General features: G+C 41.2%; 1 protein-coding gene across 1 annotated transcript in view; it reads left to right on the top strand.

Moving 5' to 3' along the window:
* LOC115619003 (protein mono-ADP-ribosyltransferase PARP8-like) overlaps positions 1 to 22,655 on the top strand; it is a 100,742-nt gene that overhangs the window by 17,513 nt on the left and 60,574 nt on the right. The window contains exons 4-7 of the mRNA XM_030511020.1: positions 2,893 to 2,970; positions 7,425 to 7,519; positions 10,634 to 10,694; positions 11,757 to 11,847. Coding sequence (XP_030366880.1) covers positions 2,893 to 2,970; positions 7,425 to 7,519; positions 10,634 to 10,694; positions 11,757 to 11,847 — 325 coding nt within the window. The remainder of the gene's footprint in view (positions 1 to 2,892; positions 2,971 to 7,424; positions 7,520 to 10,633; positions 10,695 to 11,756; positions 11,848 to 22,655) is intronic.

Genomic DNA, 22,655 nt, shown 5'->3' on the forward strand with positions numbered 1-22,655 from the left:
GTAGCCACATTGTTGCTGTCGGGGTTTGAGTAGCTACTGTTGCTGTCCCTGGGGTTGGTGTGGCTGCAGTGCTTGGGGTAGCCACATTGTCTTTTGCTGTCGGGGTTTGAGAAGCTACTGTGCTTGTCACTGGGGTTGGTGTGGCTGCTGTATTTGGAGTAGTTGCGTTGTCTGTTGTTGTCACGGTTTGAGTAGCTGTTGTGCTTGTCACTCGGGTTGATGTAGCTGCTGTACTTGGAGTAGCTGTGTTGTCTGTTGTGGTCTGGGTTTGAGTAGCTGCTGTGCTTGTAGTTGGCATAGCTGCATTGTCTGTTGCTTTGCCATCAGATCCAGAGACTTTTTTTTCCCTTTGAAGGTGCTGGATAGTGTTGAGCAGGGCTCTGGAGGCGTAGGCCAAGCCCCAGCACGTTGCTATGATTTGTCCCTCTCTGGTATAAACAGAACGACAGCACACCTCGTTTAAGTGTTTTACTAGTTTTTCCGGATGTTGCACTTGTTCAGTGGTGAAGTTCCAAAGCACTGGAGGGGCCCACTGTCCTAGATACTTGCCCATACTATCCCACACACCCTGCCACTCATGACTGTCCAGCCTCAGGGAAAATCTCTTGGTGGTCCTCCTATATCATCGTCTAACCCTAGACCAGATTTGAACCCGATACTGCTTAACTTTCCAGATTAAACGAAATAGGATGTTCCCAGGGTGGGATGACCATGGGTAAAACACACTCTGTATGTGTGCCAACATGCTGATCCCCAGCACAATCAGCAGGCAGGTTTCAAGGGTATTCAAAGGCCATCTAAAACCTTCAGAACTCTCAAATGCTCTTGAAAATAAGCTGTTGGGGGAACGGGGGGTGTAAGGGAATGGCTCCTTCGTAGGTTGACCCCCCGAGGAGAAATAAAAAGATATGCAATTGCTAAAATATTTCATTATATACCTCCCAAAGTATAGAGGTGACGGCCACGCTGGAAGCACAAACCAGACCAGTTTCATGATCAATGAGTCTATTGTATTACAAGTCATTACCATGAAGTACAGTGAAACAAGAACCTTAGCCCAGGCCCCCCAGCCGATAAACACTAAAACAGCAAATAGTGACTGTAAGTAAGGTACAACATGCTGAAAATCTGATAACAAGCGCAACAAGTCTGAGAGCCAAATAATCACCATTGTGATGAGTAGTAACAATGAGTGCTTATCACAAATATGATTAGACACACTCTGGTCAGATCTGTCGTTATCTCAACCCTTCGTGCCCCACATTGGGCGCCACAAAGAACTGTCGTGGTTTAAGTCCAGCCGGTAACTCAGAACCACGCAGCCGCTCGCTCACTCCCCCCCTTCTTCCTCCCCTCTCTCCCAGAGGGATGGGGAGGAGAATCAAAAGAATATAACTCCCATGGGTTGAGATAAGAGCAGTCCCGCAACTAAGGTATAATACAAAACCACTACTGCTACCACCAATGCTAATAATGATTAGTGAAATAACAAGGGGAGAGGATACAATTGCTCACCACCCAGCCCGGCCCGAGCAGTGATCTGGGCCTTCCGGGTAACTCCCCCCAGTTTATATACTGGGCATGATGTGCTGTGGTATGGAATACCCCTTTGGCTTGTTTGGGTCAGGTGTCCTGTCTCTGCTTCCTCCTGGCTTCCCCTCCTCCCTGGCGAAGCATGAGACTGAGAAAGTCCTTGGTCGGAGTAAACATTACTTAGCAACAACTAAAACCATGAGTGTTACCAGCGTTGTTCCCAGGCTGAAAGTTAAAAAAAACCACAGCACTGCACCATCTACTAAGAAGGAGAAAAATGACCACTATAGCTGAACCCGGGACAATACATACACTGAATAGAGCAGGAATTTAGAGACAAAGGTAAGGAAATGGGATTAGAATGTCTGACCATAGAAATTGCTGATGATTATATTTGACATTTATAAATATGTGGGATTTAGGGAAAACTTCTAATCTTTGATTCATACATCTGATTTCTGTTCCATTATGGGTGTTCTGTGCAGGACATAAATAACAAATATGCAATAAATACATCATGTTCAAGTTGAAGAATTATGATTCTATCAGGTATTCTTTATGGGATCCTTGTCAGCATAGGGCCTAGAAATAATAAATGGATTGTGGGAAACAAGATTTAATATTTTCAAGCAATTACATAATTGGAAGTAAAGGTTTCATTGGTAGGATGCAGAATATAACACTTCAGTTCATGCTGAGTTTCAGTCAGTACCATGATCAGTTCTATTTACTTGAGTGCAATTATTCATAGAGCAGCCTATTTAGAGCAGGTTTTACTCAGGTAAGCATATTACTTTCTAATCCTTAATTTTCAAAGTCTTAGAACAGACCTAGTCAGAAAATTAAGTTTGAAGTTTTCTGGCAACAGGCTGGTACTTCTGTTAAAAATAATAATTAAGCAGCAATGTGTCAGAGTTTTTCATAGAAAGGAACTTAAGAGATCCCATGCTCAGGCTTGAATTATTTTCTTAAACTATTGGAATTGATTTACCAGAATAAAGTAAAGCAATTTTTTTTTTGATTACTAAAATGCCAAATTAATTAAGTCCAGAACATCTCTTGGTGTGTAAATTATGCTTTGTTTAGCAGAAGCACAGAATGAAGTATCCCTGCATAGTCTACTGAATTCTCCAGTTCCATAAAATACCACACTGTGTCTGTACCCAAAGTATTATTTCTCCAATATATATTCAGGGTGTTTTTATGTAGCTAGTAAGTGGGTGCTTATTTTGTCTGACATCACTTAATAAAGGGTGCTTAGAGCTTATTTGTAAAAACATAATTACTGTAGTTATAATTAGAACTATAAATGCAAGATAAACATATCCCTTGTATCATTAACTTTCCTTTTGCATTAAGGAGTCACAGCACAACAGCACAGTTGAAGAAGACTCTGAAGGAGATAATGATTCTGAGGAATTTTATTATGGAGGACAGGTAATAGAGGATATTTTTACACAAGTTTCAAGAAATTAATATTTGAAAGCTTCTGTGATTCATTCCATTATGAATTGATGATAATAATTAATTTCTTATGTTTATTCAACATAGAATAGAATGCCATGTGTAATATATAAATAGTATTTTATAGTACAAGTATTGAATATGTTATACTGTATAATTATATCAAATTTAAAATAAGATTACTTTGCTTACATTTGTAAAGCTGTAGAATAGAAAAACCAAGTGCTCTTCAGGACATTTGAAAAGAGAAGCCAGTTGCTTACTTCCAGGAAATAGAAATTCACTCTTTAAAGCATATCCCATTATTGATACAAATGGGAAGTCAGACTGGATCCAAATCTGGTTCCTTCTGGAGGATTGCATTTTGTAAAGTCACACTGAAATTTAATGGTAAAAAGGTTATTACAAAACAATTTTGATCTAGGCAATAGTCCATTCTTTTTCTGAGCTCTACAGTTAAATTTACCTTGAAAAATGCTGCATATTTTTAATGTACTGTTCTTTGTCTTTACTACTTGTTCAATCAGTGGAATTAGTTATTACATTCTTTTATGTATTGGGAAATAAAATCTCTTCATGTCTTCCTTTTGTAATGTCAATAGAGCATTTCACGCTGCTAGTCTCTTTATTCAGATTTTTCTTATCTTTTTAGTCTATTGCCCCAAAGGAATCCTTCCTCGCTTATGTAATTAGGAACTATTTATTTCAATGAACATTTTAATGAATTATGGTTGCTGTTTATGAAAGTTGTCACTTTCGCTGAAGCGATCCGTGTCCTGGGCGTGCAGAGCCGAGGCTGAAGGAGTGTGCCAACAGTGCCAGCTGGTTGGGTCAGTGCAGAGATCGTGGGATGCTGTTGAGCGGGACATCACTGAGCCTCCTCTCATGCAGAGCCAACAGCACGGTGGGGTTTGAACACAAAATACATGTTGAGGTGTTTTATTCTAAAAAATGTATGTCCCTAAAAAGCTATTAAAAGTGATATTGAAACTGGAACTGAAAGGATGTATTTTCAGTGTCAGAAAATAACTGACAATGACTTACGTTCACTTTAGAAGTGACTGCAGGAAATGCCTCCCTTTAGCCAACTCCTATGGCCCTGCAGAGTGCTGGGAAGGACTGTATACACATACTTCAGTGCAAAGACTGTTGTCTTATTTTAATGTGCTTGAAAGGAAAAATATGATTTTGCCCTGTAGTGATGAATTGTGTGTACTGGCTTCGTTTTTCAATGTTGCAGAAAGGGCAGTAACCTTAAGGTGAAGGAAAAGGCAGCAAATGGCTGGGAGTGCTTACTTCTTGAACCAGCGTAAATACATTTAGTAAAGGATGCCTGCCAGTGCCCAAATGAATGAATAAATAGTAACACTGCCTATGCAATATGAACACAGAGAGCAGTAATTCATTTTGCAAGGCGTAAAAGAGCTGTGTAGTAGGAAATACTGGTTAGAATTCAGTTGCCTTATTTGAAGTGGAAACTACATTATATTTCATTGTTATTTTTTTAAGGTAGTACATTTAATTGAAGGAATGATAACTGGCAAAAAAACCCAGTAAAATTACAATTAAATCAGCAATAAAAATATCAGATGACTGTGAATGTCTTGAGTGTAGAATACTCAAAAAGCAAAATAAGGAGAACAAACTAAGAAAAAAAACCCAAAGAAAAAGTATATTTAACAATAGAGAAAAAATGTAATTTTAATTCAAAATGTCACAGTCAAAAAGACAAAATTCTAAAGATTTTTTTTTTTTTTTTTAAATTGAGGACTTAGGAAATAAATAGGAAATCAGATGAGTGAAGTCCCTTGAGAGATAAAAAGAACAGTCCTTTTTCAAAGAAATTGATTGTAAAAGTTATTAAGTGAGCACCGGGTGTATTGGTAAAACAAAATAGTTGACTGTATATGTGGGGAACCAGTAAGGTAAGCTGCTTCATTTGAGACAAGTGTATGCCATGCCCACAGAGAAAGGGGACAAAAATGTTGACTCTAGTGACTAGAGGGAATAGATGCTAGTGTAATTGTGTGCGATACACTTGGAAAAGGTGGAGGTCAGGGATAATTCTAACATTTCTTAAGTGGTTACAGCTGGAAAGACAAGAGAGCAACTGATGATGAAACAAGGACCATGGAAAATGGCAAATAGTATTTGATGGGCAGTGAAAACAAGATACGACCTTTTGGTCATAAATTAAATGTTCATATCTGCTTCCTAGGCATCTGCTTGCAATCCTCCCTAAGGATTTAATGGATAAATACTTTAAAGTAGCTAAGTGATTCAATAGCCTAAATTCTATTGGTTTTCAGTGGGTCATTATGTGGGACAAAATAATCTGAATCATGTTTCGGATTAAATCTGAGACTTTCTAAACACAGACCCTTCAGACACAGCAAAGTTACAGATTTTTTAGCTTTTATATTCACTTTCTCTGAGACACTTTGTTAATTCTTACACTGAGTCTCTATCTTCTACTTTTGCAAAAGAGATAAGGAGATTGAAACAGTAATACTACTTGCCTTTGGCACTCTCTCTCCCTCTCTTGTGCTTCAGTTACAGAACGTACTTGCAGATATGCAAAACTCTGGCAGTCTCCTCTGCATACATCAACATGTCTGTGGTGCTAATTCAGGGATGGAAAACACCAGTGTGATCTTACAATTTGCTAGAACACTGCTTTGTTTCCTTTTTGAGTTCATAATCTCTTATCATCAGAAAATAGATTGGAGAAAGCATTATGTTGAGCAGTTCCATGTTCTGCATAGAACTTTTCATTTTGGATTTTACTATTATTGATACAGAATACTGCTTAAAAGATGTGGTTTAGGACCAACAAAGGTGATGGGTGAGCCACAGCTATGATTTGTGAAATGATTGCTGCTCTCTCTTTGGTAAGCGGGACAGCAACTATCAATGCATTTTTAAAGAATTCATCTTTGAGTAATGAGTATGTAAAAAGGATTGGTTTGCTCCTACCTTAAGTGGAAAAAAAGAATTATAATAAAAATTTTCTTCCTGTGCTCTTCAACTTGGGAAATTATTCTGACATGCCTGCCCAAACAAGGCAGGGATACTTGGCTTATACCCTTCTGGTCATGAATATCATTGATATCTCTGATAAATACATGCCCATGCTATGCTGATGAATTCTGTGCCTTATATTGGAAGAATTCTAAGTCTAATCAAATTATTCTTTGCTAATTTTTACATCTATAAAGTGATCAGCTGATTAATATTCTAATTCTATTGAAATTGAAAAGTACATCTCTAGGTATCAGAGCTGAAAGTGTCACAGCACTGGTCTCCTACAGATTTGGATGTACAAATGGAAGAAACAGTACTGCAGTTAGATACAATTCTGCAATAGCAAGAATTCTCAGCATAAGGATGTACATATGTCTAAAGGGATAAATTGCACTCTTGTGCTTTGCTCTCTGAATTTGTCAAAGGTACCAGCCAAATCCTACTCTTATTTATGAATCTGTCCAAATCTAGGGAGTTCATCGACTTTTGTGGAATTATTATTATTATTATTATTATAACTGGTGGAAAGAAGTAGAATTAGGCTCACACAATCAGGAACATATTGCTTAAAGAGAAGGTAGTAATAGACTTACAATATATTGTTACAAACCTAAAAAGGTATTTTGGTCCTTGTAGAAGATAGGAGGATATTAATTATTTTGACTTCATACAGCCCAACCAAACCAGCTCACAATTTTTTTATTTATAGTGTAAGCACTAACATAACTGTTTCCACTTTCCATGCAGAGTTTTAAAAAATGGGGATGATGTCTAAACACATTTCTTTACACCTTCTCTGGTAAAATACTTAAAATGGGAAAGTGTTCTTTAATTATTTTTCTTTTTTATCTGATATAATTGCATTGGTAGATAGAATAGTCAAATACAGCCAACGAGTAGATTGAAAATGTAACTTAGACACTGCGACATTTGGTATAGTACAGTCTCATGCTTCTCTTGTTAAGCCCAAGCCATTCTGTGTCAAAAATATATGAGAGCATGACAACCAGCAAGTGGGAGCAAACCTTTGTCCTGTAGCGGTTGGGCTGGGATGCTATGACTGGAGAGATCTGATTCTTCTCCTACTTACCAGTTTTAAAATGCACAAGTGGCCCAGAACAGACTCCAGGAGAAGACAGGACAGAGGGATGAGTCCTTTGCAGCTTCTCTTCCCACAAACAGGAGTAGGACCCTCTGTAATTTCGATGCAGAAGTGCCTGCTTTGCAAATCACATTGCTTAGGAGAGCTAGACCACCTCAGTGCTTCAGTTTATCAACAGTGTCCTTTCTGAGTATGGCATTAAGGAATCTATGCAGCATATTTTGCAGGCAGAACTTTCAAGAGCCTAGATTAGGTGACAATAATGAAATAAATAAGAACTAGAATATTTTCTTTCTGGTAGGTTAGCTATGATGGAGAACTTCACAAGCACCCACAGCTGGAAGCTGATTTGACAGCAGTGAGAGAGATCTATGGACCTAATGCAGTATCTCTCAGGTATGTCAGTGACCATTGTGAAACCTTTAGTATTTTGGAGATTGACTTCCATGTGGACCTTCCCTCACTGCCAAAACACAAGTCTCTTCTGATGATTTTTGTTTATTCTGGCAAAAGGAAGGAACAATGCTGGCTAGCAATAATGCTGGTTTTTGGCTTTTTCTTTTTGTGGTTGAGTACTGATGCAACTGACTATGCTGAGAACGAGCCCTGGAAGCCTGTTCTCATACATCATTGTCTTCTGCATTTCAGTCAGTATTTGATCAGGCTGTTGTATTTTGTTGAAAATTATTATTCAGCATTACTCTAAACCCTTGTTAAACTTCTTTTCTGTCATATCCCATCTTTTACTCTAGAGGTGAACAAGAGGAATGATAAGAGATTTAGTAAATGTTTTCCTTAGGGAAAGATTAAAGATTTTGGATTTGTCTAGTCTGGAAAAAAGACAGAAGGAGAGGACATAGAATCACAGACTGGTTTGGGCTGTAAGGGACCTTAAAGATCATCCAGTTCCAACCCCCTGCCACAGGCAGGGACACCTTCCAGTAGACCAGGTTGCTCAAAGCCCCATCCAACCTGGCCTTGAACACTGCCAGGGATGGGGCAGCGCCAGCTTCTCTGGGCAACCTGTGCCAGTGTCTCACCATCCTCACAGGGAAGAACTTCTTCCTAATGTCTAATCTAAATCAAACCTCCTGGGAAAGCACCCACTGGACACAAACAGGGCTGCACCCGCATGTTCCAAGCGCAGAAGCCAAACCCGAACCCAACTGGGGGGATCTAGAGAAACCAGAGAGAGACCCAACAACTGCCTACAGCCGGGCCTTGCCTTCGGGCAGTGCTGGACACCGCTCGGCCCAGATGCCAGCCCAGGCGGGGCAGCCCCATTGGCCCAGGAGGTCCCAGGGCCGCTCCTCTCTGCCTTGCAAACGTGGTGTTTCCCCTGCCGGAGCCTCTTAAAAAAATAAAGCTGTTTGTAGATAGGAGGAGTGATCGAATGTTCACTATTCTCATCATGAGAGAGAAATAAGAAATTAGCTTTCTTAGCAACAAACAAGAATTTGATTAGATTTTAGGAAAACTTTCTAACTGTGGGAAACTAAAGTATCCTGCAAAGGGAAGTGGTGGAACCTTAGTCAGGGGTGGATTGCAAAGAATAATGACACAAAAATTCTGTTGGGCATATATGAGTGTGCATGATTCTGCTGTAGGGCATAGCTGTATTATATTTTTAATATGCTTCAGGTATTTTTAAACTTAATTTTCCATTTATGTAATCTTAATAATTTCATAAAAATAACAGGTAGGCAAGATGGAACAGACCTGCAAGATGTATTACAAAGAAAATATCCAAGTTGTCATACAAACCAAGTAATAAAATACAGAGAATAACCTTAGGCTTACATTTATACCAAGTAACAATTCCCATTAACCTCTAAATAATAAGCTCTGTTATTTTAGTCTGAGAGAGCATATCTACAACTATGGTGTACTCTACTTTTTCAAATTAAGTGTAAATTCATTGCATTTTGAAGACCTTGGGAATTAAAATCCCAATAGTTGTATATGCGTTTAGGAAATCATAGAATCATAGAATAGTTTGGGTTGGAAGGGACCTTTAAAGGTCCTCTCTGGGCAACCTGTTCCAGTGTTTCACCACCCTTAATGTAAAAATATCTTCCTTATATCTAGTGTGAATCTACCCTCTTTTAGTTTAAAACCATTACCCCTTGTCCTGTTGCAACAGGCCCTGTTAAAAAGTATGTCCCCATCTTTCTTAGAAGACCCCTTTAAGTATTGAAAGGCCTCAATAAGGTCTCCCCGGAGTCCTCTTCTCCAGTCTAAACAACCCCAACTCTTTCAGCCTTTCCTCATAGGAGAGGTGCTCCATCCCTCTGTCATTTTTGTGGCCCTCCTCTGGACCCTCTCCAACAGGTCCATATCTTTCATGTACTGAGGACTCCAGAGCTGGACACGGTACTCCAGGTAGGGGGGTCTCACCAGAGCAGAGTAGAGGGGCAGAATCACCTCCCTTGACCTGCTGGCCATCTTTCTTTTGATGCAGTCCAGAATATGGTTGGCTTTCTAGGCTGTGAGCGCACATTGTCGGTCCATGTCCAGCTTTTCATCCACCAGTACCCCCAAGTCCTCCTCTGGGGTACTCTCAATCCCTTCATCCCCTACCCTTTATTGATACCAAGGATTGCCCTGACCCAGGTGCAGGACCTTGCACTTGGCCTTGTTGAACCTCATGAGGTTCACATGGGCCCATTTCTCCATATTGTCCAAGTCCCTCTAGATGGTATTCTGTTCCTCAGGCATGGCAACTGTACCATTCAGCTTGGTGTCCTCTGCAAACCTTTTTATTTTGGTATATGAATGAGTATTTTCTAGCCCTATTTTTCAGAAGTCTTTAAGTACTTTGGGGGAAGACAATCAGAAGGAGTCAGAAAATGAGAGGCAGACAAGTCACATTTTAAATGTAAGATTTCAGATGGCAATGAAACACCTATAAGCATAAGTTAAATCTGCACCTTGGAGATTTCAGCAATGCTACACATAACAGATAAAATAAGGTAATTATTGCCTTTAGCACATTACAGGTCAGTCTTTATGTTTTGACAAACAAATTCCTGGATGTATGAAGCAATACCACAGGTATAATATGCCACCCTCTAGGCTATGTTGTATTTGTCTTCAATGATATATCTCAAGCCTCTCCTTAAGTTGCTGGCTGTTAACCTAAAATATTTTTGAAAATTAACTAGGGTTTTCTTTTGTCATAAATAGGCACAGCATGTGACCATTATTGCTTTCTTAATTTATTTGTGCAATACATGAGACAAAAATACATAGCAGCAGTGGAAAGACAATTTGGGGGAATTAATAGAAAAAAGATTTAGCCTATTTAAGCAAGATCTACTGAAAGAAGGTTTCAGTGCAGCAGACAGTCACCCACTGGGAATATTGATCAAATCTATGTAAATGCATATTTTATCACCATTCTGATTTTACAGACAAGATTATCCTTCATAAAATCTTCTCTGTTATAAGTACTTCTGGGCTGAGGAGTATCTTAAAGAGCTCTAATGTAGTGTAATTCTTTCCTTTCAGGGAATATGGAGCCATTGATGATGTAGATATTGATCTGCATATTGATGTTAGCTTTCTTGATGTAAGTAACCTAATCACAGGATTACATAATGAACATTAATACCCATTTAATTCTGCTACACATCAGACTCTCTAGACAACCACTGAGATGTTCTTTTTTCACAGGCTTGATCTTCACAAGCGGCTGTCACATTATTGATTGCTACTCAGTGGAAAGGTTTCCTTTTCCTTTTATGATCACATCATTGTTAAAATGTTATGTAGGCTTTTATTTACTGCATATGTATTTCCTTTCAAACATGCTTTGTGAATGGTAAATGTTTTAACTGTTATAAATGAAATACCTTTTTTTTTTTTGCTATCCTAGACTTTAGTTAGGTGAAAGCACTTCATAGAGTCCTGGAGGGAAGACGACCTTGGTTGGAGCTTTCCTGTGTGCTTCTCAATATCTGCAGTTGATTAGGGAGAGGCTTGAGTGACAAAGGAGACAGAACAGTGGTGCTGTCAACTGTCATAATAGCTTCTATAACAGTTATGCTGTCATTAACTCCACACTTCCTCACCTCTCATCTGTGCAGTAACTTCCTGTCCTCTAGATACAGAATGAAAATTAGTGCTTTTAGGGTCATCATTAGCTTTTGCACAGATATATTCTCAGGTCAGCACAGCACATAAGTACTCAGGCTCTTCTAAAATTTAAGAAAATCTGATCATACCATGAATTATTTTAATCAGTCTTAAGAAGGAGCAAATGTTTCCTTTGCTCTATGTAATGGGATGAGTTTCCTTTCCATCTTTATTTGCTCCTTTGCTTCTCAGCTTCGAACCAGTATCTCTTCATAGATGGGAACCTCTCTGCCTGCAATGCAGATGTAGTGTTGTGTAGAAACTTGTGCTCAGTTTAAATGAACATACTCAAGAACTGGAAGAAGTCTAACACTGCTCTTTGGGGCATCAGCAGGCAATGGTTTGTCCTAAGTCTCGATTTAAAGTTAGAGTAGATATTCCACGACTGAGGAAATGGACGGATGGTATTGATAAAACCCTAAGGTAGACTGACAAAATGCATCAGTTCCTCATGATGGCTAATGGTGTCTGTTGTTTTCTTTTTATCTTGAACTAGGAAGAGATTGCTGTGGCTTGGGATGTAATTCGCACAGAGCCTATAATAGTGCGATTGCACTGTTCACTTACACAGTACCTAAATGGTCCAGGTTAGTCATCAATGAATGTATTCTTCATGTGCCTTGTATGGTGTCTCGGTCTGAGCCATGTACTAGGTGATAGATATTCATTCACTGCCAAATCTTTGACCATGCATGTGCTTAAATCTACTGCTGAGAGCAGTCCTACTGGTTTGAAATTATGCTTACATATATTTGCATGGCTGGGCCCTCAATAATGACATGGGCATCTAGTTTAAATTTTCATAGGGTGGGTTTTGGAACTTGTTTTCTTGATATCCTTTGAAATGCAACTGCTTCCTCTAGGAGCCAGGGGTTACGGAATAAAGTTTGACAGTTTCTAATATGTGATTTCCTGATTTTGGAAATCAGGGATCATCTTCAGAGATACAGATATCACTGATAAGGTATACATACACAGATATGTGCAGCACAATAATATGCCCTTTTTCATGCACCTTCGAAGAATCAGGCCATGATAATAATCCTGCAAGCTTCTGATTTCTGTATGACTCTGTAAATGCCAGGGATCTTTAAATTTGAATGAGAATTTTAAGTGTTATCTTGACATCCTGCTCTCTGGTTCTTATGTGAGTAAAGCTTTCTCATGATAGTAAAAATAGTCAAACTGAGATTGAAGATTTGGAAACATTCATATGCAAGAGTCAAATTCAGGTATCTTTTTACAATTGTAATTCAGAATTAAGTGTGTAATTTCGATTGTAACTTGCCCAGCTTTGGAGGCTTCCAGTGCAAGCTGTCAGTTCAGGCTTTTATCTATGAAAGAATTCTGCCTCTGGAAAAATAATAGATATTTCCAGTCATAATATGTTTAGCAAAACCTGTCCCAATGAGCTATTTTTAATAGGATATGTTGTCTGTTGATTCTAACTACAAGCTTGTTGTGGTTTAAGCCCAGCCAGTAACTCAGAACCATGCAGCTGCTCGCTCACTCCCCCCCTTTTTCCCCCACTGCTCCCAGAGGGATGGGGAGGAGAATCAAAAGAATGTAAATCCCACGGGTTGAGATAAGAACAGTCCAGTAACTAAGGTATCATACAAAACTACTACTGCTACCACCAATAATAATAATGATAAGGGAAATAACAAGGGGAGAGGATACAATTGCTCGCCACCCGCCGACCGATACCCAGCCCAACCTGAGCAGCGATCTGGGCCTTCCGGGTAACTCCCCCCAGTTGATATACTGGGCATGACGTGTTGTGGTATGGAATACCCCTTTGGGTAGTTTGGGTCAGGTGTCCTGTCTCTGCTTCCTTCCGGCTTCCTGTGCCCCTCCTCCCTGGCAGAGCATGAGACTGAGGAAGTCCTTGGTCGGAGTAAACATTACTTAGCAACAACTAAAAACATTGGTGTGTTATCAGCGTTGTTCTCAGGCTAAAGTCGAAAACACAGCACTGCACCAGCTACTAAGAAGGAGAAAAATGACTGCTACAGCTGAACCCAGGACAAGGCTATATTCTGTTCATTGAAATAATAATTTCATTGCATCAGTTTGGGTTTGGTTTTTTTGTTTTGTTTTTTTTTCTTGACTTGGGTCTTTTTGTCAGTATTTTATTACTTCAATCTTTTTTGTAAATATGCAGATCTTAAAACATGTATTTGCCATAGCAGGTACCAGTGTTAGTATTCAGAATATTGCTATCAAAATGTAATTTAAAAATAAAAAAAGTGAAGCAAATGAGAGGGTAAAGCATGAAGACCAACCAGCATGTAATAAGAAATGATCATAGGATCATAGGATCATAGAATCATAGAATCAACTAGGTTGGAAAAGACCTTTAAGATCATCAAGTCCAACCATTACCCAAGGACTGCCAAGAGCATCACTAAACCTTATCATTGACTGCCTCATCTACATGGTTTTTGAACATTTCCAGGGATGGTGATTCCACCACTCTGCTGGGAAGTCTGTTCCAATACCTTATTACCCTCTCTGTGAAGAATTTTTTCCTAATATCCAATCTCAACCTCCCCTGGCACAGCTTGAGGCCATCACCTCTTGTCCTATTAGTTGTTACTTGAGAGAAGAGACCGACCCCCACCTCACTACAACATGATCTAGTGAAATGAGAAATAACAACAAGATATCTTCTGCATCACTGATGAGGTTAAAATGGGAAGCTTACTTCCCAGTCCTGCAGCTGATTGATTGTGGGAGTGCCTGAATACAGAGAAAGTCAAGATCAGGGCCAGAGGCAAGTGCTTCACTGCTACCGATTTTATGAGCTCAGCTGCTGTTGCAGCCATGTTTATTTACCAGATAAAGACAGTGGAGATCCACCATCTTTTCTGTTAACCCTTTCTCTGTGTATTCCTCTTCCCACTTAATTGTGTTGTTTTTAGACTATTAGGCCATAACTTTATCCTGCATATTTTTCTCCTGTAGTATTTTCTGTTCGTTCATAAAGAAATAGAAATGCAGTATACTCCAAAGCACAATGAGAGGTATACATACCACACTGCAGCTGTTTAATAACCTGATTTTAGATTGTCATTCTTCTATTTAATACCTTATCTCATTATTGCACCTGTGGGCAGTTTCTCCCATGTGCCTTAGAAAACTGTGTTACATTAGGATGGATCAGCCTTTGGAGGTACTGGGCTGTCTTTTCTGTCTGTAGAGCTTAGGCAACAATTGTAGTCTAGATGTCAGACTTTAAGATTGCTGATCCAGTGTTGTGGTTCAAGCCCGGCCAGCAAATAAGTACAGTACAGCCCCTTGCTTGCTAACCCCACTCCCCAGTGGTATAGGAAGGAGAACCAGAAAAAATCTAAACACACATTAAGAACAGTTTAATAATTGAAATAAAATTAAAATAGAATAATAATAATATAATAATAATAGGAAATAGAGAGAAAGAGGAAGGAATAAATCCCACCCCCTGAGAAAGAAAAAAAACCCCAAAACCAACAAGTGATGCACGATACAATTGCTCATCACCTGCTGACCGATACCCAACCTGACCCAAACAGCGATCAATCCCTTCCATGTAACTCCCCCCAGTTTATATACTGGTCATGATATTCCATGGTCATAGGATTCTCCATTTACTTCTTGTAAAAAAGGGATGAAAATTATTATTATTATTATAATATTGCTGCTGGTGCACCATTGTGGTAGCAATCGGCACCAGTTGTTCTTTGACCTTCAGCAACCCCAGAATGGAAGGGTCCTCCAAGAGACCAAGCAAGGAAGACAGCTGATTTATTTCCTCCATTTTCAAGGAAGCTATATCAAAAGCCCACCAGTACCCTTTTGGGTCCTTGAAATACCCCCTTCCTAGGTAGTCTATGCCAAGGATGCATGGAGCTTCCAGGTGCTTTTCCCCACTCATTCCCAGTCAGGCTGATTTCAGCCTCCAGTACAGTCAGCTGTTGGGATCTCCCTTTCACTCCAGAAGTACAAATGGGTTCTGCCTCTTGATATCTTGATGGCATTAGGGTATACTGTGCACTGGTGTCTACTAGAGCCTTATGCTCCTGTGGCTATGAAGTGCCAGGCCATCTGATCCACACAGTCCAGTAAACCTGGTTGTCCCTCTCCTCCACCTGGCTGGAGGCAGGGGCCCTCTAGTCCTGGTCATAGGATTCTACATTTACTTCTTGTAGAAAAGGATTAGAATCTCTTTCCATAGGATCAGGAGTAAGATCAGCCCTTCCACTCTGTCTGGGAAACCGCCCACTGGAGACTGGAGCAGCAACTCTTCTGGAAGAACCCCCATTTCTGGTTGTTTTCCCTTTGTACCTGTTCCTCTAGGGTCGAGGTGGGATTTCCATTTGACTTCCTCATGTCCTCTCCATGGTTCTGCAGGAAAAACCACAGGGTACCCTGTGGAGTGTACCTTCTATATCCTCCCTCTCGAGTGGAAGGATGCTTACTGTTAATAGCTGAGATGTGGGTCTGTACAGGTGGGGAGTAGGATCTATTCTGGTCAAATCACCTGACCAGTTTCTCCACAGCTGAGAGGAGGGAGGAAGAGATATTTTCTCAACCAGAGTTGGTGAATCACTTCATCCACCATTGGTGGCGCTGTTGACGCGGGAGTCACGGACAACGCTGAGACGACCAATGTGATCAAGCGATTGCCAAAATTTATTGCCGATACATCTGACTATATAGTTCCATTGTTCTGTTAGCTAAGCGTCATACACCCGGATACAACGATTTCATTGGTCCTCCCAAAAAGTCTAACATGCTTACTTTGCTAAATATCGCGGTTTACTTGCTAAATATTGCATATCTGTCGCCATCCTTAAAACCTTCTGCTTTTTGTAATTTCACGTCCTGTTCTTTCTTTCAGTGGAAAGTTTCAACACAATTGTTACTTCTTTACACATAGTTTTAGTTCCTTATACATAGCATTAGTTCCTTATACATAGCTCTAGCTGCTCTTGCTAAGTCTTTGCAGTTTCTGCTCACACTTCCTTATGCATAGCCTTAGCTGCTCTTGCTAAGTAACCCTATAGTTGCCAAAAGGCCTAAGCTCTGCTTCAGGCAATAGTTCTGCTCATTGATCTGTGGCCTCTGCTCACCTCCATTACCGGCCTATCCACAAATCCCCCTTTTTGTTTTTGAGCAGAGGCACTTATGCCTCGTCCTCATATACATGTCCATTTTCCATCATGAATGTATTGATGATGCCATCCGATGTAGGCGACTGTTGTACTAACCGGATTTTGGATATTGTTTTTGCCATCAACTTCTTCCCACAAGCAAAGATTCCACAAATAATACAAAAAAGAACTACAAGGGTTAATAATAATTGCAGTAAGCTATATATCAGCGGTTTTAACCACCCACTAATTCCCAAGTTCTTCAGCCAATCGTCCAGTCTGGTCTCAATCCGAATCTTGTCAACATTCTCTCGTAGCTCTTGGATTTTTGCATGTATCAATTTCGAATGATCAGATAAATTAAAACAACACATTTCATCAAAATCATTACAACTATGTCCATTTGCTAACAAAAGAAAATCTATAGCCACGCGATTTTGTAAAATAGCTTTACGATTACTATCAACATCTTTCATTAGGTTGGTTAAGATTTCTGAGGTGAGGTTTACTTGTTTCGTAGCCCAACATGTCAATTTTTGCAGATTTGCATTAGCAATTACAGATGCACAGCCAGGACAAAATATGCTAGCAAGCAGATTTTCAGCCTTCCCTATAAGAGATACTGAATCATCACATGTTGATGACAAGGCATGTAATTCTCGTTTAGTTTGAGTTCTATTTTGCTTTTTGAAAAGTTCCACAGAGGGTGCTAATAGACTAAGTCTTCCTAAATAGCATGGTTCCCCAAGTGGAGCTTTTGGGATGCCCTGCCAGGCACAATCACCACAAATCACAAAGATTCCCTTAGGCAATGTTAATGACATGTTTGTAAATAGTTCATATTGTCCAGACTCTTCGAGCCCCACAGCTCCCCCGCACCATACTCGGGTCTTGGAGGCGTCTCGTATCCCATATATACCCGACCCAGATACATCGGTCTATGCCTCAAGTGTCTGGCATTGCACCCCGCTTTTAGAGCTTACACACCTCATTCTAACCGGGGTATCAATTATATTAGCGCTAAAGCCAAAGCATAAGCCATCTTTAGTTCCATTTATGGATCCTGCTAGCTGCAATTCCTGTGGATCCCATGGTAACGTTTTATTTAAATGCTGAATTAATAACACAGACATCCAGGCTTGTGTCCGGTTGGCAATATTGCCTTTGACACAGCCTCCACACCACACCTGCTTGTTAGCCTCGGGCTGCTGGCAGGTCGTGTGATTTCCGTGACACCAGTCATCAGAAGTACTAAACTTCTCTCCCTCCTTTCGTAATATGGTTGGATTAGCTAATGAGTTATTGTTTAGATATCCCAAAAATCTTTTCGGCTCTAGAGAAGAGATACCAATCAAGCAGGTACGAAAAGGATCAGTCACGGATGTCATTGACAAACAAAAGGCACTGGTATTGGTTCTATATTAGCCCATGTTACCCACATATTTTGTTGCTGCTTTGTTGTATTGATGAGTGCTTCATCCATTGTCAGCGCGACTGAGATGATCATTAGTGAGATCCCAACGCGGATCGATACGGTTTCACCCAACGGCTCGGAACCCATATCGGTCCAGCGTCTGTAGAAACACAAACATATCCTCTCCCAGTCATTATGACTTCAACTGGTCCCTTCCACAGTCCCGAACTTAGTTCTTTGTACATGACCCGGGCACCTGTCGTCTTAATACAGCCTGACGACAAGGCATTACCATGGATAACAATGGGTTCTGTACGATCCCCTGTAAGCCACAAAAAATTCATTACATAATTTGCTTTTGCTACACGGTCACCAGGAGGGACAGGGGCTCCCCCTTTTTGTTTTTGCAAGAGTGATTTGAGAACTGCATGAGTGCGTTCAATGATAGCTTGGCCTGTGGGGGAATGAGGGAGCCCTGTAGAGTGGCGGATTCCCCATAAAGCACAAAAATGAGCAAATGTACGGGAAGTATACGCAGGGCCGTTGTCTGTTTTTATGGCTAAAGGCACTCCCAGGGCTGCAAAAGCAACGTGTAAATGGCGAATTACATGTCTTGCAGATTCGCCGGTCTGTACAGTTGCCCAGACTGCTAGGGAAAAAGTATCGATAGAAACGTGAACATATTTTAAACGACCAAACTCCGGGACGTGGGTGACATCCATTTGCCACAATTGTAAAGCCAAAAGGCCACGAGAGTTGACTCCCAGTCCCAAACCTAGGCCTGACTTCTGGCAGGCAGGGCAGGATTGCACAATACCCTGTGCATCAGATAGAGATAAGTGAAATTGGCGAGCTAATACTTTGGCAGATTGATGAAAAAAGTCATGGGATTTGCACGCTTGCTCAAACAAATTTGGGGCAGGTCTGGTCCACGCGGGTGCTGCGACTAATTGATCTGCTTGATCATTTCCTCGGGCTAAGCCCTCGGAAAACTGATGGCTTCTGATATGAGTAATAAAGTATGGTATAGTTCGTTGATTGACAGCGTGGAGTAATTGTAATAACATAGATAACAAAAGAGAATTTTTAACAGTATGAATAAGAGATCGTTCTATGTGTTGGACTATTCCCACAACATAGAGGGAATCAGAAACTATATTGATTGGTTGAGTGGACCAGTGTAGAAGGGCCCAAACCACCGCTTTCAATTCTAAAGTTTGCAGCGAATCAGCTGTTTCTCCATCGATTAAATGGCGTTGCCATTGACCATCAACATACCACGTAGCAACTGCACGACGAGATTTTCGCCCAGCATCTGTAAAGACAGTTAATCCCTTTACGGGTGTTTCAGATCTGACTGGAGATTGTTCAAAAGTTTGGGATGTTAACAAAGGTAACAACCGAGATCGGGGGAAAGAACTGTTGAGGTTTCCTGGATAATCTGCAAGGGCTACCTGCAGAGGTAGCGAATTCCCTAGTAAATAAGCTAAATAGTCCTGGGCTATTGGTATTGTGATAGAGGCCGGCTCCCTACCAGCAATATCAATAACCCGACTTCGACCTTTCATAATCAGTTGAGCAAATAGCTCCGGTCGTGTTAAGATAGTCTTTTTTGGCTGATATGAAAGAAAAATCCATTCTAGAATTCGTAACCGACCTTCTGGTAATTGGCCGATAATCCCAAATGGATGAATATTTTGTGGGCCCGAATTGAGAATAAAAAACAAAATCGGAAGATTGTGGACTCTTCGAGAGGCCACCGCTGAACCGATTTTGTTTACAATTTTCTGTAAGGCTTCTTTTTGAAAGTTGGACAACCGCCGAACAGTGTCGGCATCTGTTGTCTGTCCTAACAGTGGCATTAAGGGTGCCAAGTCATCATTAGTAATTCCACAAATAGGTCGGATCCACTGAATATCCCCCATTAATTTTTGAACATCCGTCAGTGTTTCTACCTTGCTGGTTAGACTGATTTTTTGAGGTCTAATTGAACTGCTGGTTATTTGCCACCCTAGGTAATTCCAGGGGGCTTGTCTCTGAACCTTTTCAGGAGCAATGACTAATCCTCTTTTTTGTAACACCGTGGTGATATTTGTCAAAATATTATCTGGTAAAGTTTCTGCTGCAAACAAGATGTCGTCCATATAATGATAAATCAATAAATCATGGTATTGTCTGTGCAGAGGGGTTAGTGCCCACGCCACATACGTCTGACAAATAGTAGGAGAGCTTTTCATGTCTTGTGGCAAAACTACTCAATGATATCGCTTAGCCAGGGCTTGTTTGTTAACGCAAGGTACCGTAAAAGCAAATTTCTCACAATCCTCTGGATGAAGTTTGATAGTGAAAAAACAATCTTTTAAATCTATGATCAATAGTTCCTAATTCTCCGGGATCATAGTCGGTGCAGGTAAACCTGGCTGCAGAGCACCCATATCCTGCATAACTGCATTGATTGCTCTTAAATCATGTAATAATCTCCATTTTCCTGACTTCTTGGGGATAGTAAACATGGGGGTGTTCCAGGGACTGGTGGACGGAACGATATGTCCTGCCCGCAGTTGTTCGTCCACCAGTTCCTGTACTTTCTGCAGCCGCTCGTCTCTAAGCGGCCACTGATCTATCCAGACTGGCTTTTCTGTCAGCCAGGTTAACTTTAGGATAGGGGGCTGCTCTTCAGTGACCGCACCTAAAAAGGTGATGTAATCAATTTGGTATTTAACTGGCTCAAGATATCTCGTCCTATTAATGCCACAGGGAGATTTAAAACATAAGGCTTTATAGTTGCTGTGCCCCCATCGGAGAGGGTGCAACGAATTAGATCCTGGCTGATTAAGGTTTGTTGACAAACACCGACCCCCATAATAGAGGTTGGTGCCTGAATTAATGGCCAATCTGGGGGCCAAGCATGTGTCGGAATAACCGTAACATCCGCCCCGGTGTCTAAAATAGCAGTTAATTTGATTGCTTGTCTGTTACAACGGCTTAGATGGATCGACTCTGTAGGCTTTCCTTTTGAAATTTCTTTTGCCAAAAGGACTGCAGGCTGTCCTGTGGAACCGAAACTTCCCGACCCCCGCTCCTGCCTGCCCTGGCACGGCACTTGTGCCTCAAATGGTATTAATTGTGCAATTTTTTCCCCTTTTGGGATAGACACTGGTGGGTGCAATGTGTAAACCATGATTTTTATATTTCCACAAAAATCAGCGTCAATCAGGCCTGGTACCACAAAGACCCCACGATGCGACACCGACGAGCGACCTATTAACAATGCACTGAGTCCGTGTCCCAACGGACCCCATAGTGCAGAGTCAACCAGCCGCACCTGGGTGTCTAGCAACGTAATATCTACTGCGGTTGCCACGTCCACTCTGGCACTGCCGGCTGTGGCTGAGGAAATGCCGTCCAAGCACCCTGCATTTTTGTTTGAGCGCGAGAGTAAGCACTCAATTTTCTGTTTCCCGACCCCTTACCATCTACGGTATTGTGTGTGGGTTTTTTACACCGTTCGCACCATTTTTGCCCATTTTGGTTAACCACCCGATAGTTAGAGGCTGGTTCATTTTGGCCAATCGTCCGATAGTTAGAGGCCGGTCTTATCTGGCATTGTGCTCGAAGATGACCCGATCTTCCACAATTATAGCATTTCTTATCTCCAGCATTTCCCCCTTTCTTCTGTGTAAAAGGTTTAACGGCAGCAGCGAATGCCTCAGCCATGTACGCTGCTTTTTGCTTATGTCCCATACGTTCCACTGCCTCAAGCAGCTGAGCGGCAGTTGTTCCCCTTGGCAGTGTATTTAGAATTTGTTTTGTTTGATCATTGGCCCCATCAAAAGCCACAATATCTAATAACTTCCCCTTCATGTCATCACTCAAATTGGGATGTTTTTTTAATGCGTCAAACAGTCTATCAATAAATTGTTGGTAAGATTCTGTTGGACCCTGCTTAACTGATAAGAAACCTGGAGCCGTTTTATCATCAGGCAGGGCATACCAAGCTTTCAACGCTTGCTCCTGGGACAAGGCTAAAACCGCTGTTGGCAAATTGGCTTGTGCCTGTGGATCATCATATTGAGCTTTTCCTAACAAAGCATCGGCTGTTAATCCAAACAACAGATCTCCCGGCTGGCGAGGCTGACTAGCAGCCCTTTGACAGGCTAGATCCCATTTATTAAAAAACCACAGCTGTAAATGCGGAACAAGCAGCGTCTGGGTAAGCAACCGAATATCATACGGCGTTAAGATATAAGCTGAAAATATGTGAGCAATTATGGCCTGAGTATAAGATGACTTCAGGCCATAGGTGCTTACAGCTTGTCGAGCTTCCTTAACTATTTTTAAGTCTAGTGCCTCCCATTCTTTTGCCCCCTGTGCCGTAGTAAACACTGGAAAAGCAGAGGGCCCCATATCAGTAAATTCCCCATCAATTATTGCATCCCGAATGAACCCGCGCCAGCGATGTGCCGGATTATTACTCCCGGCAGATCCCGCGGACCCTTCCCCAGCAAGCCCCCCTCTCAAAAAGGATCTAGAATAGGGTAGAATCGATGTCTCCGCTGCTTTGTCACCGGCTTCCAGGGCTGTCAGCCTTGGTAGGATGGACTGATGTCTGTCCCCCAAGCCTGCGACCAGCTGCTGGCAAATCGAGCAAACCGATCGATCAGAGTCAGAGTCAGAGTCAGAATCAGGGAGTGGAGGAAACAAGTCCGGCTCAGCCTCCAGAGAGTCCAGTCCCGGATTCAGCTCGGGCTGTGGGTCCCCTTCCTCTGGGTCCGGGGCAGGAACAGCCACTTCTGCCATCTGCGATGCATTCTGTATATGGTGACGGAGTCTTCCCTTGCCTGTT

Source organism: Strigops habroptila, chromosome W (genome assembly GCF_004027225.2).
Source record: "Strigops habroptila isolate Jane chromosome W, bStrHab1.2.pri, whole genome shotgun sequence".
NCBI lineage: Eukaryota > Metazoa > Chordata > Aves > Psittaciformes > Psittacidae > Strigops > Strigops habroptila.